Here is a 17,922-nt window from a genome sequence, read left to right as displayed (position 1 = left end):
AATGAAAATGTATTAGCTCATCCAAAGTATTTAGCAAGTGTGTTCATGATTTATAAGAAATTACAATTACTTTCCAACTTTTCATTTGCAGTTGAGGCATTGTGGAATCTTATCAGCTAATGAATATTACAGTGCTGCCAATAGTATTAGCCCAACACCACCAGTGTAATTAGAAATGCTGCAAAGTGATGAGTATTCACACACTGATGATATTTAGCACCCACAGCATCGTTTATCCACCAGTCCAGTGGGGCCATCACAGTTACCAGGTGGCTGCTTGCGTTTCACAGTACATTTGAGCTTGATGTTTCCGTCTGTCTATCTGTCTGTCTGGCCCTCATCTGTCTCTGTAATATTTTCTTTCCATTCGTGACCTCCCATCCTGCCACACACCCCCTCCCATTGCCTCCTAATCACTCATCTTGCCCCCCAAAAATGCCAAATCCCACTGTTTTTTCCCCCATCTGCTGCCATTGTGATCAGTCTCCCTTCCACAGGACCGCTCATCTGACTGGGATGGCATGTTCCAAGGCTATACCTTCCTACCTAGCGCAAATTAATTCCTAAAACCAATTTATGGAGCCTCCTCCCCTCTGACACCCTCCCCCTTGCCCTCCTCTGTTCTTTTTTCCTCCTGCATTTCTGTATCTCCTCCTCCCCCTCTGTCTCTCCCCTTGTAGTCTGTCTCTTCTCCAACTGGACTCATATCTCTTCCCCTGTCTGCAGGAATGAATCTCAGCCCTGCTCCCCCCTTCATTCGCTCTCTCTCTCTCTTACTCTCTCTACCTCTCTCTTATGGTCTCTCTCTCACTCAGTCAAGCCCATCCCCTCCCCCCCTTTACATCCACCTTCCCCCAAGTCGACCTGTAGCCACCGCTGTGTTGCTCCAATTTATGGGTTCATTACAGGAGCTATCCAGGAGAAAAGGTGGAAGGAAAGAAGGATGCAGAGACACAAGAGGGGAAGACATGGGAAATAAGGGAGGGTGGGGGTGGGGGGGTAAGAGAGAAACAATCACATGATAAAGATTTATTAAACAGAACAGGACAATAAAAAAAGGCTTGTGAGGAGGAATAAGGCAGAGGCAAAGAGATTTAAGGTAGACAAACTGACTGAAAAGCCTGAATTGAACAAATGAAATGGAAGAAAAGGGGAATCAGAAGAGACGCTAGAGGTGAAATATTGATGCAAAAAAGGGTGAACCAGCCCGTTTCCTGCTGCCCTGCTCATTAATTTTCATCCCAAACCCAGAGGACACTGTCCTAAACAGGCTATGTGGTCTGTTACACTATAATCTAGCTCATCTCCAACTGCTAACCATTATATATTATACTGAAACGTTTGTCAAAGATGAAAACTGTTAATTAGACAGGATTAAAATTCACTATGTTTACATGCACACTAATATTCCACATTATTTTATATATAAGAATAGACAGGTATCATATGAACAGCATATTCTGTTTGGATAATATGAATTAGGCCTTGATCTGAATGGAGAATTTTCCATTTTCCAGACATTTGGGATGTGCTTATATTATTCCGGTCAAATGAGGATATGTTTACTCCACATTCAAAGTATGTTGTCTCATTTGTGGGTTTCATTTGCAGACACACTGCCCCCGTTTACAGTCAGCTGGGGCAGAGACAAAGATCCTCCCTAGTACAGAAGCATACCCCAAAGGATAGTCCACACGTCTGGCTGGAAAAGAAACACACCTACTCTTAAATATTATGAAAAGAGGATATCAACAGGTTTTTGGGTATGAGTTGCTTACATTTTTAAGAAGTTGCCTGAAGGAATGAAAGAGGGAGCATGAGTTTGCACGGTGGAATGTCTGATATCAGATGAAAACTGAAAAATGTAATTTTAATCAGGGTATGCACTGTTGTATATAAATGAGGATATTAATGATGTGTAAAGATCGGGGTAGAAATGTTGTGTTTTTTCAGAATAAGGGCAAAAACTGAATATTTGTGCATGTAAACGAAGACTTAGAAGATATGATGCAGCAGGCACATTTTGATCAAAACAAACTCAATTTGTGGATTTAAATCATTATATGTATTTAAAATAAACCTAAAACTGTTCCGAGTTTGTTTACCATTAGATGAGAGTTACTGGAGTTTATTGAGAAATATGATTTCCTGATGCCGAGGATTTCACTGTAATACCAAGTGCTTGACAGCTGCTCTGCAAAAGTTATTTTCAGAAGCAGGCCAGCTCTTTGACACCTGTGTGCCAAGGTGAAGCCGGTATGATAGAGGGAAGAGTATGACCCCGCTCCACAGGGATCCAGCACTTTTTTTTTCTACCAAAAGACCTGATAGCCTGAGCATTTCACTTACATGACTGTCTGAAAGTCAGCTGACATACATTCATTATTTGGAATGTTGTGTCAATCATGAATGTGACCTGTTGTTATGGAAAACTGTCAAATATGTCCAGTAGTGACAGAGTATCATGCATTTATTATTTACAGGAAAATCTCAAAAATGCAGGTTCAGTGCAGTGACAGGTTGAATGCCTATAAGGGCAGATATGTGACACCATTCTACAGCTATGCTCCCACTGGTTTAATCACCAATTTATTCCCATAGTATGTCTGCAAACTCTGTAACTATTATGAGGACAGCAGAGCAGTTTCCAATCAATTCATTACCAGTGTGCAAAGTATACCATGGTACATGATACATGTTTTTTTCATCTTTTCAATGACAGAAACTATAGATACAACATTTGCAAGCACTTGATTTCGTGTTTATGATGATTATTCCCACCAATAAGATATGAATAAAGAGAATAAGAAAACAGAGGAAAAGCAGCTGCAGCCTGCTGTGAATCTTTCAGCTGCGAGAGAAACAAAATATGTTCAGTAAAAAATATCTAATCATCTGTTTTTCAATGCCAAAAAAGGAAAATTACATCTTTTATAAATGTTGCATCTGCTGTTTCCAACCATAAAAACAAAAATGCTTATAAGTTTGTAAATTTTGAAATGAAAATCACTGTTTTCTTTGCTAAAACAGGAACCAAGATACCTTTATGGAGCACTTGATGTAGGTGTTATTCTTCAGTGTTTGCAATATTAAGAATTTACACATCAGTCACTGACAATAGCCTTAAAACAGGAAAATAGAAATGTGTAGAAATACTAGTGTGTAGTCAGTAATTTTGACAATCTCCCAACATTTCATAGGAAGCACAAAGATACTTATGACCTTTTTCCATATTATTCTGAATATTTTCTGAAATGTTTCAGTGTGAGCTGTTTAAGGCCAAAATTAGCCTCTCATTTCTTTAAAGTTAAAGGTTTAAAGTTATATAAAATGAGGTGACATAGGTTATAGTGAAAGCTGGAGAGGAAAGTCGTTTGAGAAGAAGTGGAAACAGGTATATAATATACAATAGAAGGTGTAATTATCACACTTATATTCTTGTATGAACTATAGAAGTTAATCCCACTCTTGTCTTAGTGGTCACAGATTTTGATAGGTCTTTGTTAGGAGGACTGAATTATTGGCAGTTCATTGTGAATCATAATAGAAACAGTGAACTGGATGTTTCCCAGCATTACGCACTCCCTGGTTGACGTCAAGCCATAAGCCATAATTTCCTCCCTGATTAGCTTATTGTTCTCTCTGACTGCTTTTGTTTTCTAAACACATTTGCTGCTGACTTTCCCATTTTTGTGTTTTGGTTATCCTTTTCAGTAAGACCTCTCGCTGTTGCTTGTTGGTAAAATGCTCAGAACAAAAGCTTTGATGTATCTTTTGGACGTGCGAGCCTGGTTCTCATATCAGAGCAGGCTGTTCTTTGTGCTTTTGAAGCTTGTCTTGCTCACATTCAGATGGCGTTAAATCGTCACATTCCCTGTGTCTGTGACTTGGCAACTCATCAACTAGATACAAGTCTTTGTTCCTGGATTGGTACTATGATGGGCCACTTATGAATGTCCATTAAGAGGAATTATCAGTGCATTAAAGGGGTCATATTTTGCTAAACCCACTTTTATTAGTCTTTGGTACATTTATTTGTGTATTTTTGGACCCTAATAGTTCAAAAAGTTTGAATTTGAACCCTCCAGGTGCTATGAAGCTGTCTTTATATTCATTTTGGCAAAAATCAAGTGGATTTCTATAACCCGTTTTAATTCCTGCCTAATTTGTTATGTCTATAACTAGTTACATCACGACATTTGCACACATAAGGTCAAGACCTCCAATGAATATTTCTCCGAATACGCCATAACTGTTTGTCAGCAGCAGCGGTTGAAAGTATGTCCAAATTTTGAGCCAGTTACCTAAAATGTTCAGTTGCTGGTTGAACGGGACAGAGCAGCACAACCAGCAACCTGGAGGGTGCGGGGCCTGAAGTGGGTCATGTGCATTTAAAGGGCCAGCGCTCAAAACAACCTTTCTAGTGTCATTACTCAGAAATAGGGTTGAAGATGGACCTGTGGAGTTGAATTAATGAAGAATTCAGACCCAAGCATAGCATTTACAGTTTATGTAGACCACAGGGAAATGTTTTTAAATGCATAATTCGATTTAAAAAAAGCAAAATATCACTCCTTTAAGTCCAGCAGATATCGGAGCATATATAGTCCTTAAGTCACCCACAAAACTCAAAGCCTTTCCATATATTTTCACCACTCTCAGGGCAAAAAAGTAACTCCAGTGGCTCACCATCTGCATGAAAGTCAATCATTAAGAATGGTGACTGGGTGCAGTCAAGACTATGGGAAAAAAACACTACACAGCAGTCTAAGCTACAGGGTTCTTCTCCTACTGTGCCTCATGATTTCAGTGACTGATAAACTTTTACCACTGTAGAGCTGCTGTCACATTAAAACTTCGCCAACGTGAGATCCCCCCAAAATTTTGATGTAATTGGAGCAGCATTTAACAGTATTGCTCATGCTGGGCAGTGTCTTTTAATAACTCTATTTGCTGTTAATATAGAAGATACTGGTGTCATTTTAAGGAGTCCTCCAGCTAATGAAAAATGTTCCCGTTGATGTTTAATTTGCAGTGATTGCCTTTGAGTATCAGAAACTACGCTATGCATGCATGGAGGTGGATAGGTTAGTATGTCGGTGTTAGTACCTGATGTGCAGAATGATATAATTAGGGGTTTAATTATATCTTAACTGGTTCGTCAGTATGCAGCGCAGTGACATAGGACTGTGTGATTAACGCTTTAATTTTGGATAACACCATTAATGCAAGTGCCTCTTGAACACAAACATACACAAGAGTTAATGGGATAATATCCTAACTGGGGATTAAACAGAACTTAATGAATTGTTGTCGTCCTACTAAACAGCACCGTCCTCTTAAAAAGATGACAACAAGCGAGTCCCCGAAAGCAAATAAGGACTTTCCAAGGCTTTTGCTGCAGGGAAGGGAAAGTAAACATTTCCTGCGTCTTGTCTTTCATCTCTCCTTCAACTCACTTCACTTTACATGTCAATTCCACTGTTTATCTATCAACAAGTAACATGTCAGTGAGCGCAGTTCGCACTGATTAAGATTTTGTCATTTTTGCAGACAACGAATGTGTGTAGCAGTCTGCGGTCAGAGGTCAACACCCTCCCTGTAACCCCTCTGTGATGTTTAACTCTCTTTGAAGTTTCCCAACGCTACACAAAGACCAGCTCTGTGGACTTAAATCAGAGAGATTAAAAGGAGTCGGATTGTGTATGTGTGTCCGACATACAGAGAGATACCATTCATAAGTTCCAGTCACACCGCATTACAGTGTTTCTGATTTACAAGGAAGTGTTGCCGACCCGGGCTGTTTTGACAGCGAGAAATATCGGAGTATCTGAGATATGTGTTTAATATCTGAATGTTGAGGCCGGGGGCGGCATGAAATTTAAATCAATTCAAGCGCAATTCAAAGTGTTGAGCTGCAGGATGCCTCGCAATGCATTCTGGGGGCGAGTCAAAGTTGAAACCAGTCAATTATAAGTCACTGTGTATAGTCTGACGCTCTAACACGATGAGGCCAGAGCAGCAAATCTGTGGGTTTTAGCAACACTTTAATATATTTGAAGGTCACACCACAGCAGAAGTTTGGAGAAAGTTTGACAAGATCACACACAGGGATTTGAAAATGTAAAAAGTGAGCAGCGTACCACCTTGATACAAACGCCTGAAGTCCTGTGATTCGAACAGAGACGACTCCGGTGTCCTCAGTGGCCACTTCCATTCTCTTTGATCTTAGGATGAGAAACAATTCCTTACATGAAAGATGGAAGTCTTCAAAGTTTTCTCTTTTTTTTTTTTTTTTTTTCTTTCTTGTTTCGCTCAAGGCCTTGGGCTAAGTACCCTCCAGGAGTGTGTGTGTAAAGCAATCTAGTGACATGAGGGATGGAAAGGGGAAAAAAGGGGAAAAAAGAATGAAAGGATTTTTTTTTTTTTTTTTAACTTTTTTTTTATGAAGACATAGACAGGAAGACCCATGCAGTGCAGGTTAAATAGGGCTTTAACCCTGGCTCCCTCACTCAGAACAGAAGACAAAGATCTGGGTTCACAATTCGCCTCTTTGACCAGAATGGACAACCCGCTTGGCTCTGCTGCCTTGTTATTCATTGTGAAATTCCAGTCCCTGATTTTAGACAGTTAACCTTTACCAGCAATAAATTCACTGTCATGAAATTTCATAACAGTTTGACTTGCACTTTCAGCATGTAAGCACTGCAGACAGAGACGGATGAGTGTATGGATTTACTTCTAACAAGGACCAAAATTAGAAAGGTGACAAAGTAGGTGTCAGTAGTTGCTTTTCCAGTGACCCTCAAATTGCGCAAATGTAACTTGCGTATAAAAATTTACCTAATGGAAAAATGACAATTTCGCCAAGTCTCATTTTTCGATTAAAAGTTTTTGCGCTGGCAAGAGGTGGTTTTTCAGGTGTAGCACAAATGGTACATCAAGGAAAACTGCAATGGAAAGACTTTTTTTTCACAACTAGAGTCAGGTGAATTAAAAAAAAACGGATGTTGACGTACGTTACAACAAGTGAAGAAGAAGAAGAAACATGTCGCCGTATGTGTGGACACACCAGGAAACCCAATCATTTTTTAATTTAGTATGAGATAGAGGGGTAATGATATAATAATAATAATAATAATAATATAATGATAATGAATATATCTGTAAATAACACCATATTTACATTCGTCACCATGTTATGGAATGACTTCTCGTGTCCTCGCCATAATAGTAAACAATCATCCATTTGTGATTTAATGGAAAAACTGACATTACGCACTTCTGTTTTTTCGACATTTAATAAATATGGGTAAAGTTTTGCGCGGATGTCCAATGAAAAGCGACTAGTCTTTCACTTGAATTTTCTAACATGAATAGTTTTTAGGATTTCAAAGGGTTCTCACCTCAAGTTGTCTTTTCATTTCTTTAGCTTTTTTATTTTTTTTTTTCCCCAGCAGCTCTATAACAGCATCCCGTCACCATGGTGCTTCTGCCAAAGCATGATAACTCACCAAGACCACAAGTTATAATTATAATGTTGCCATTTTCCACTGCATAAAAAAAACATACCATATGAAGCTGAACAGAACAAAAACACACTGTGAATCAAGAGAAAAGTCTGGGGGGTTTTTTTCAGCAAAGAAGCAGGAAAACAGATCTAAGTGAGGATGCCAGAAAGACAACAAAATGACTGATGGCGGCGAGGGACAATATCTGTCTCGTTTTCAGATGTTACAGTATTGAGATGAGAAGCAGATGTTTAGTCGGACAGGAGCGCCATTTGGCCATTTGGTCACAACGAGTCCAGGGCATAACACATGTCAGACTTTAATGCTTCACTGCAGATAACACTCATCACTTCTCACTCTATCTCCGCACCAGAGCAGAGTCCCTGATAAGAAGTGATTTTTGCCAGAAACATGTTTTAAAAGTCTTTGTTAACACTAAATGAGATATCACCAAGCTGTGGGTTGTCAGCGCTCTATTACAGCAAGAGAAAAAAAAATGAAGCTTTATTTATATTATAAATGAGAAATGATCTGAGCTAAAGTAACTGTGTCTTTTTTTTTAAATTCAGGTTGTGCTTAAAAGATGAACAGAATTTGAGGCTTCACCCGTGGCTTTATTTCAGCTCAAAAAAACGGGTTTAAGTCAGGTTTTTGGGCTAATGAAGTATGATGCAGCGAGTGGAGGATTAGGCTGTTAGTTTAAAGAGAGTCTGGATTTCAGCTCCATGAGAACAGATTACCATGCTGTTCTCTGTGTCTGTGCTATGTCTTACTGAAAGACACAGAAGATATTCTCTCGAGTGCGTCCTCGGTGACCACGGCCGTGCTGAAAAGCCTAAACACTATTACCAGCTCCCTTCAGGATTTTACTGAATTATCGTGACTGAGGTTTTATTTCGTGCATCTTCTTTTGACAAATTACAGAGCACAAATTGAGGCGCTGGTTATTATTATATTATTATTATTATGTTCAAGAAAAACAAGAGCGTCCCTGGGAACAGAAAATAACAAAAAGACAAAATGGCAGTCATTGTCGATGCTTGTCTTGATTGATATGTTTGTTGTGTTAAATTGTTTGTGCTCACAGTGTAAATAACTTTGCTTCATATTTGTATTTAATGTGAGTCATTAGTGGGGCCGATAGTAGGTACTAACAAGTTTTCATAATTGTAATTGTTATTATGATTGTTCTAATACAGACAGAAGATGAAACTGTGAAAGTGTTCAGAAATTAATCTAAACAGGTGAATGTGAAGGTTGGATTATCAGCCAATCCAGTGGCCTATTATTTTAGTATTATAATTCACAGTGAATGACAGTGTGATCTCCTATAGTTGTTAATATACATATCACCCACACAGCACTTATTATAGAAACATGAATTCAGTGTAAACACACACCTCCTCTCTCATAGAGAAGTATAAAGCCTTCAGGCATTATTGGTGAATGTCTTCAGATATTTCAGGTTGTTGCCCTCTTGTTATGTTATCCACAGCCTGACGCATACATTAAGAAAGGTATTTTTAGTTTTTTTGCCTTTACTACAACATGTAGTGTTGGGGGAATAACTAGTTATGAGAATAAATTTCCGTGATGTAAAATGTGTTAATTACAGTTATTGAGAACAAAATCTTAATCAACAATGTTGGTGATTAAAAGGGGTAAATCTGAGTTTAATCTTTGGTTAAAAACACTCAAATTTAGATCAAAACATGAAACAAGCAGGAGACTTTTATTACATGTACATTACAAGTATTTCCTCAAATATTGATACAACTGCAGGATGTACCACAGGCTTGTGCACTGTTGACAATAAAGTTGGAATAAAACATTTTTCCTCTTCTCATGAAATGATTGTGACACTGATTTATTTTATAGATAAAGTGTAAGTGGGACTCAGTATGTAATCATTGGACCTGGTCAAAGGTGTTTGCTGATGATATAAATAGGACTAAAAGGAGGAATGTGTCCTGAAAACAAAATTATTCCAACTTTATGGGCAACAAATGGCTTTTATTTCTTATTTTCTCTGGTTAATATGAAAACATATTTGAGTTTGTGATGTTAAAACTACTGAAAGGAAAAAATAAAATAAAATCCCTCTAGCTTTTCAGACTGCTTGATTGTCGTTTAATCAATAGACATGATAGAACGAAATATAGTACGCAGGTCTCAGTGTTTGTAGCAGGAAAAACAAGATTAAATATTAAATAGAAATAAAATGTAGAAACACTAAAAACTGAAAGTTTGCTACAATATAACAAAATAAAATAAACCTCTGAATCTGTACAATATTGCACTGCTGTGTGCTGCCATCTTGGAAAAAGTTCATTGTGTAGTCTACAGTAGTTCTACCAATGCTAGTTTTGCTGAAAACATAACACACCTGCACTGACTTAAAACAGCAAAATTCATGAAATAATGTGTTTAACAATGAAATTTCATGTGTTCAGACATTTAAGACTTCACATTGAATGCATCCCCCGTATGGGTCAAAGAAACCTACACCCATGTGTAGAATTTAACAGCTACATATCCGACACCTTCAGGGTTGAAACTCAACACTGTTTTCCTTCTGAAATCAGAAAAAGGCTTGTGCTGTATGATTAAGACTGTTCGGTTGTTTCAGTTAGTCAAATGTACATGTTACATTAACCCATAAAGACCCAGTATTAATTTGTGGCTGTTCCCAAATGATTTTTTCTCTGTTTCTACCTTTCGTAACTGATTATCACCAATTTTTTAAAATAATATTATCCTGTGTATTGCATTTTTGGGTGTAAATCATGTATTTTCCTATATTTAATTCACAGATCATGTAGATGTTAATGAAAACTCAGCGTACTCAAAGTTAATTACAATCAAAACAGAGAAAAAATGAATAAAAAGTCAAAAGATATTGCTAAGTGAATGTTAAAACAAGCATGTCCATCCACTGTCATTGATCCAACTGGTGAATCAATGTGTAGAAGATGACGGTGAGCCTGTGAACATCCACATGGGTCAAATCTAATGACCGTGAAAAGGTGACAAACATTTTACACACAATTATTTACATGTATGGATAGGATTAGTGGATAAAAAGGTATTAAACAGTTTAGATCTGTAGATGGTTTGTGTTGCTGGTGGCCGTGTGGGGTCTCTTTGGGTCAGTCAATGAATAAAAACAGTCATAAAATAGTTACTCATTACATTTTTAAACTGGTTAGTTAGTACCTGGTATCTTCTTACACCTCAAAAGTAACCCTCCCTTCACTGACATTGTATATGATGGGTATGAGACTGTAAGTGCTTTGCACATGTGTAACTGAGTCACGCTATCATCTGACAGAACCAGTGCACTGTGGGAGCTTTTTACATGATAGAGCCCACCTGCCTAATCCTCTGTCTGTGGTAACTGATCTATGTTAGCCACAGGTCATGTGTGAACACATTATAAATCTCTCTGCTGTGGACTGGTGTGTTTAACCCAAGGAGCAGAGTGCTGCATTAGATGTCTTCATTCATCAACAGGCTGGAGGTTATCATCCATGTGCATGTGTGTGTGCGTTTGTGTGTGTGTAGTGGGGGCATGTTTTTAACACTGGTGTGTATTTGAGCGCAGATTAGGGCTGACCCCATTTCATTACACACAACCTGCTGCTCCCACTCTCCCGCTGCTCGAATACTTCATAGCTGCTTTTATTGAATTATCTTTTATTTGGCCGTATCGCAGCCTGTCTTGCCAGTCTTTGAAAGTGGCGCTTTCACACAGACACTGATGACACAGCTCATTGGATTTAGCGCCTAATCAGAGGCTTTTTAATGTATTCTCTGTGATTCATGAGATTGGATCCAAGCTTTATGAAAAGTCTCCCATTTGCATCTATGAGAAAAAGGGTTTGGGTATTTCAGGCTCTTTTATCTGTGCTCATATCTTTTTCATTTCAAAGCTGAAGGTTTTATCTGGGATTTAAAATGTGAATCATAATCACCTCCTCCAAAACACATTTTCGGTCTAAGATTGGATTTTCAGAAATATTGAATGTTGCTACTTTAAGCTAGCATTGTGAATAGGTGTTCTTATGACGGGATAAACCCTTTTTCATTTGCATGTTTTTCATAAAATTATTTAAACCTCTAATCTCTATTAACCCAGCAAATCATTTTTTAATTATTGTTATTCAGTATCACTCTCTATTTGTTGGTGTGTCTAATAATATGCATCTTGTCCAACAGCTACATTTCAAAAAGCAGCGCCACCACGCAGCAGCTGTGTCACTTCCCCTCAGTCTGTCAGTCTGATGTGATTCTCCATGTCTCTCTGCAGGTGTGATCCGTGAGAGCTACCAGAGAGGCCGTGACCAGCTCGTTCCTTGACCTTGTTGGCCATAGCTGTCATCCTGGCGTTTGCCATGGGCGCTATCTCTCAGGCATCATTGTCTACTGCGTCTGTGACCACCCGCCGGCGAGACCTAGACATGACAGGGCCGCAAGGAAAAGGACAGCCACCACCTCCACTCCCTCCGGGGGTCCATAGAACAGTGTGACCAAGCTGACAGGCCTGTTGAGACGCAGGCTAAAGACGACGCCCAGAGCTATCCTCACCTCCTCTGATGCACAATGGGAGACTGACAACCGAACGCGAAGATGTTGATCAAGGCAGAACCAGCACCACCCTAGATCTGGCAGCCTGCCGACACCCGAGTCCACACCATGCAGCGCGTCGCCAAGCCCAGCCGAGGCAGCCGTGAATGGGAGAGAAATCAGAACCTCATCAATGCCTGCACCAAGGACATGCCACCGATGGGCTCCCCTGTTATCTCTACAGACCTGCCCCTGAGGGCCTCGCCGGGACACATCCCCAGTGTGGTAGTACCTTCCTCTGCCGCAGCCTCAGCCACCAGCGCCTCCAGCCTCACTTCGAGCAGCATCAGCAGTCGTACCAGCACGAATACATTGGAGCAGCCCCACCCACAGTGACCTGAGCATGGGCCACGGCGTCATGGACGACCAGGGGCCACCCTAGAGTACAAGACTGTCAAAAGCCCATGCCCCAACCTTAACATGGTGGATCCAGATGGGGTGCTTCCGCCCCGTGTGCCGCAGCGGGAGGCGTCCCTCACCATCCCCGCCGTCCCGCAGATGGGCAAACGCCTGGAGGTGCACTCGTCAGTGTACGGGCTTCGGAAAGGGTCTGCGTCATCCGCCTCCGGATCCTCAGTCCTTAAGAAGCACAACACCAACTCATCTAACTCCTCCCATTTGGCGAGACATCACAGCTTCAACCGTGTGGAGACTCCGCCCCCTGCGCCTCAGAGGGTGGACTCCATACAAATGACAGCACAAGGCATATCGCTGTCACGGCAACCTGGAATGAGCTCCTACGGGTCACTGCCCTCGAACGGGCATCAAACATCTCAACCTGATGTCCCACCCAAACCCTCAGTAGTTTCCCTCTCAACAAAAGTCAAGTCCAGTGACTCGTGCACATAGTCAGCTCCATGACCAGTCAGTTTAACGAACAGTAGGAAAAGGTTTTCTTCTGAACAAGAGAAAAAACAGGGAATACTGTACAACTTGCATCTCCTTTTAGTGTTTTTGTTTGTTTGTTTTTTGGTGTACAGTACAGTGGAAAAAGCAACACGGTTCTTTTTTTTTTTTTTTTTTTTTTAAGAAAACACATTCTTTTATATAAATATGTAATATTATACAAATGGTTGTTGTCATTTGTTGCCGTCATCGAGCTCATGCTCTGGCTGGCTTCCAGTTCCTCTGTAAACACACATGGGAAACATGTGCTACTGAAACAGAAGAAGATGATCTTGTCCTGAATATTTCATCCAACGACGCCCTGTAGCATCCAAGACAGTGGCTCTCCTGTTTGTTGTGTTTTTCGCCACCGGGACCTTGACGTGATACTCTTATCATGCTGGTAAAAGCACATACGAGAATAGGGTTTGTTTGGAGAATAATCACTGTACAGTACCGTGTACAGGACTGGAGGAACACACAGGCACTTGGACCCGAGACTGAGCTCAAACTGAACGGACAGAAAGCCACCTGAGTTCTGTTGGAAACTGTGAAAAGCATCTCAGTGTTACAGCAATCAAGTCTTGCCTTGGTTTTAATTGAAAGCCGGGGCAGAAGAATCTTCTACTGTACTGGTTACTGAATAACACATGACTGTTAATACTAATAGCTTGTTGTATTTATTTTTATTAAGTGCTTTGGAAAAAAAAAAAGACTGACTTTCTAGGCTCAGAGAGAGAGAGAAGAGAGAAAAGAGATCTTTTAATAATAATTAATCAAGTGTGAGGAAAAACTAACTATTTAAAGTCATTAAACTGGAGCCAGTAGAACTTTGTTGATTGACTAAGGGTCCATTAGGTCTTACTTGGTGCTCAGTGGGACCTGCAGCTTGACATATGTGACCTCTGTGCAGAGGAGGAGATATTTATTTAAACTGTGCCAGACAGGGACTTTTACCTTTACGGACCAGAGTAACCATTGTTTTTTGACCAATCATAAAAAAGACTTCCTGAATCTCACCCTTTCACTTCTCCAATGAGCATCCCCCAATCAGCACTGTGGTTTTGTGTGAGTCATAACATTTGTCCTGATTGTCGCTGGCTTACCGTTGCCATCAAAGCTCACTGTTGCATGTTGCAAAGAAATAAGAGAAGCAGCTGCAGCAACAGTAGGGAAATCTGCAAACACACAAAAACAAAAAGCAGCTGTAAGTGGCGCTGCAAGGGAATGGGGCGATGCCTCCATCGTGGAACGTATCGTCTTTTCTAGCAGCATCACAGATGAGCAGGTGAAAAAGAGAAACTATACAAACATCTGTATTGCCTGCTTCTTTTCCACATGTAAATTTGTGCCTTACACCCTAAAATAGTGTTGTTTTCTTTATTAGCTGTTAACTTTGTCTCCTTGTAGTATTTTTTATTTTCTTACATCATAACGTTTCCCTGGTTTGATAAAAATGCAATTAAAGAATGTAGGTGTTATTGTTGTAATTCTGGTCCCCTAGACATAACACACTTAAAATCCAGAGGGAAGATATGGAAGAAGATTCCTGTTCTTCTTTTACTCTTTCTCTCTTTCTTTCACACAGACACATGCACATGCAAACACACACACATACATACATACATTTTTGTGGTTCATTTCTGATTGTGCCATTAATGCGCTTAAGCAACCCTTTATGTTGTGCTGGCAATGTCAATGAAGACGTGAGTGGTTTTTCATTTTCTATTTTATACATTTAAAAGTCCTGGTATTTGTTTTTACTTTTATTTTGCTGTCTGGTTTGTTTGGCGTGATGGTTAATTGACTGATTAACTGAACAATTAACATCTGTTACATGAGAAGGCCAATGTACATGTATCTTTCTGGTGCACTGCAATAATAATGCAAGAACAACACAAGCAAACTTAACAGTAATGAGATACACAAAAGCACCCGGTTGTACTAACACAGCTCTAGGCTTCTTTATGTGCATTGTAACACTCAGTTGTTAGATAAATGCATAAACAGGCTGGTTCCTGTGAAGAAAGTTGACAAATAAAACAATATTAAAAATTTGTACCTTATTTAACCCCCCTTTTGTGAGGAAAAATACATTTTGATAAAGTTTAGAGAGAAGTTTTTATTTTGCTTCACTAACTCTCACTATCAAGGCCTTAGGAATGGCTGAGAGTTTGACTAATACCAATTTGACCTTTTTTGCTTTAACTTCCTTTTTACTTACAATTTTATTGATCACCCTTCAACACTTAAATCAACAGAGCACTCCCTTAGTGTTGTATGTGTAGATAGGTAAAAAAAAAGTTTTCTTTATATTGAGGCAATTTTCTGTTTATCAATGGAGGAAAGCCAACTATGTCTCAATCCACAGCTAACGTTGAAAAGGATCTGTGACCTGACTAATGTGTACATAGATGCCTACAGGGTTTGGTTGCAAATTACTGAGTCGTGGGTAACGGATTAGGTCAAAGAGGGAGTCTTTAGAAACAAGTCTGGGATCAGTTCAGACAGTTTTCTTAATAAATACTCAATGCTATCATGTTTAGAGTGCAACTAACCCAAGATTAGTGCGAAGGGTTGTATTTACTCTTCCAAAAGACCTGTTCTGCACCCACTGTGTTCTCGACCTGAGTAAGATCTACAGCTAAATATTTCAAGCCCAGAGACGCCATGTCCAAACAGAAATGTGAACATAAAATTCAGTCATTGTTACAGCAAATGTCAGAAAGTTAAAGTCCACTTCCTGCAGAGACATGTAAAATTTAGCTGTGGGTGCATTTAACGTTCTATAACATCGAGATGTCAGAGAGGGTTGGAGCATTTCAAAGACTAGATTGGAAATGACTGTGAAGGCTGCTGTGGACAGTGAGGTTCTTTGGTGTGTGCCTTTTTGTCTTTCACCCTTGTTATAATACACCGCTGTTAGATGCAAATCAACTCTCTTCTCAACTTCTCAACCTTTTGAACTTTGTAGCTTGTAAAATATTGTTGACGTCACAAAGTTTTTTGCCCTACTCTCTCCACTTCCTTAACATCTGATCACAGCTTATGTATGTGTAAAGAAAAAAAAACTCTTTAATTTAATGCAAAAATGTAATTAAAAAAAGAAAATAAAATTCTTGTCATGAAGACTGTCATACGTCCTTGACTTTTCACTTGTTTCTGTGCCTGGGGTAGTTACCTTTATACTATGAACATCACAGTTCTTGATTTAGAACTACACTGTTTTGGGAAAGAACCAATTCCATGTTTGCTCAGTGTCTGAAGTTTCTTCCAATTGTCTATCTACAGTAAAGTACTGAACTTTCTTACCTCAAGTACTCATAAAAAAAAAAAAAAAAAAAAAAAACTCTCAACCAACCCCTAGGAGATCAGAAAACATTTCTTCAGAATAACATATACTGCTGCTACAAAGCACGGCTTAGTGACTGAAAACACTTTAAACTGATGTGAAAATCATTTTTTAACTTTATGTCTATTTGGTGAAAAAGAGGAGGTTATGAGCAGGAGGAGAGGAATCTACTCTGCAGCAAAACTATTTGATGGAGATTTGTGTTCGACTCTTGTCTGTTTTTTATCTGACTCTAAATCACCACATAAAATACATAATTGTTCAGAGGAGTATTAAGGGTCTGTAAGTGTTGTTTCAGAGTAAACTGTTTTTTATCCAATATGGTAGATCAATGAACTCTTCAAATATACTCTGAAGGCAATTGCAAAGACAATGGAAGAGTCAAAATGTGATTGATGGGTTGCTTTTTTTTTTTTCTTTACACTGAATTAAAATCCCATCAGGTGCAACTGGAGTCAACTGGAGAAAATTAAATTCTTATATAGTGAACTATGTCAGATGTAATGAATTGAAAGCATTAAAGACTTTCTCAAGGGCAAGCAGAGATGGGCAGATTTAGCAAATAGTGACAAACATGAGTGAATACATTTGATATAAAGGTCTGAGAATCTAATTAGACTAAAGATGAGGGTTTTATGGTTGCCTTGATGACATTGTGAGTGTACAAACTAAACTCATATCTTTAAATTTGGGAAAAGGTTGAGTGCTGTAACTGTGCTTAATTCTGCCAGTGAAGACAAGTTAAGCTACAATATAAATTAACATTAGCGTGTTTGAAGTTTATCATTTATTGCAAGTAATAATGAAATGCTAATGGTAAAGAGCAGGGACAATTATGAGGTGACATCTGACACAAATAGAACAGTGTTTGTTAATGTAATTTCTATTGCTTTGAGATTAAAAAAAAAAAAAAGAAAAAAAATATGTGGAGCTGCTGGTCCACAGTTTGATTCCACTTGTACCAGGTTCTTTCTGTGTGGTGTTTGCATGTTTGTCCCGAGTCATGTGGGTTTCCTCCAAGTCCGCAGGTTCCCCTGAAATCAAACACATACTAGCTTAATCCAGTGCACTTGACCAAGGCACTGGTATAGACCTGGAGGTGGCCCCAGGGTGCCCTCAGTGGTAGCCCACAGCTCCTTGTGTGTTCTGGAATGGGGGAAATGCTGAGGGTGAATTTACCTACATGACCAATAAAACTGAACCTGACTTACAAAAAACATAGTAGATGACAAATAGTTGTGTAGGATCATGGGAGTATGCATCAAGACTTGGACAGAAAATTGTGTCAACAGTTAAAGTATGGTGTTGAGTTTTACAGACATTACTTTCAGTAACATATATTGTTGCTGAATGAAATAGCCCCAAGTAACATTAATCTGAGTAGAGGTGATATAATGACTGAATAGTGTTATATTGAATGCCTATATTGAATTCATTGAATTTGAAGTCGAGAAGTCAAAAAATAAAAACCACTGGCCTTTTAGAAAATCTTAGTGCTGAAACTTTACACACTGCAGCTTGAATGCAAAGGACTATCAAGAAAGTGTC

The 17,922-nt window shown here is 39.2% G+C and overlaps 1 protein-coding gene across 1 annotated transcript in view; it reads left to right on the top strand.

Moving 5' to 3' along the window:
- The window catches only part of sema6a (sema domain, transmembrane domain (TM), and cytoplasmic domain, (semaphorin) 6A), a 112,339-nt gene extending 96,188 nt beyond the window's left edge, over positions 1-16,151 (top strand). Inside the window, 13 exon segments of the mRNA XM_030142590.1 lie at positions 11,821-11,865; positions 11,868-11,915; positions 11,918-11,952; positions 11,954-11,977; positions 11,979-12,075; positions 12,078-12,127; positions 12,129-12,158; positions 12,160-12,205; positions 12,208-12,368; positions 12,370-12,390; positions 12,392-12,451; positions 12,454-12,508; positions 12,511-16,151. Coding sequence (XP_029998450.1) covers positions 11,821-11,865; positions 11,868-11,915; positions 11,918-11,952; positions 11,954-11,977; positions 11,979-12,075; positions 12,078-12,127; positions 12,129-12,158; positions 12,160-12,205; positions 12,208-12,368; positions 12,370-12,390; positions 12,392-12,451; positions 12,454-12,508; positions 12,511-12,986 — 1,148 coding nt within the window. The 3' untranslated portion in view covers positions 12,987-16,151.
- The last annotated feature ends 1,771 nt before the right edge of the window (positions 16,152-17,922 follow it).

Source organism: Sphaeramia orbicularis, chromosome 9 (genome assembly GCF_902148855.1).
Source record: "Sphaeramia orbicularis chromosome 9, fSphaOr1.1, whole genome shotgun sequence".
Taxonomy (NCBI): Eukaryota; Metazoa; Chordata; class Actinopteri; order Kurtiformes; family Apogonidae; genus Sphaeramia; species Sphaeramia orbicularis.
Note: the sequence above shows the minus strand (reverse complement) of the source record. Positions and strands in the feature narration are given on the sequence as shown.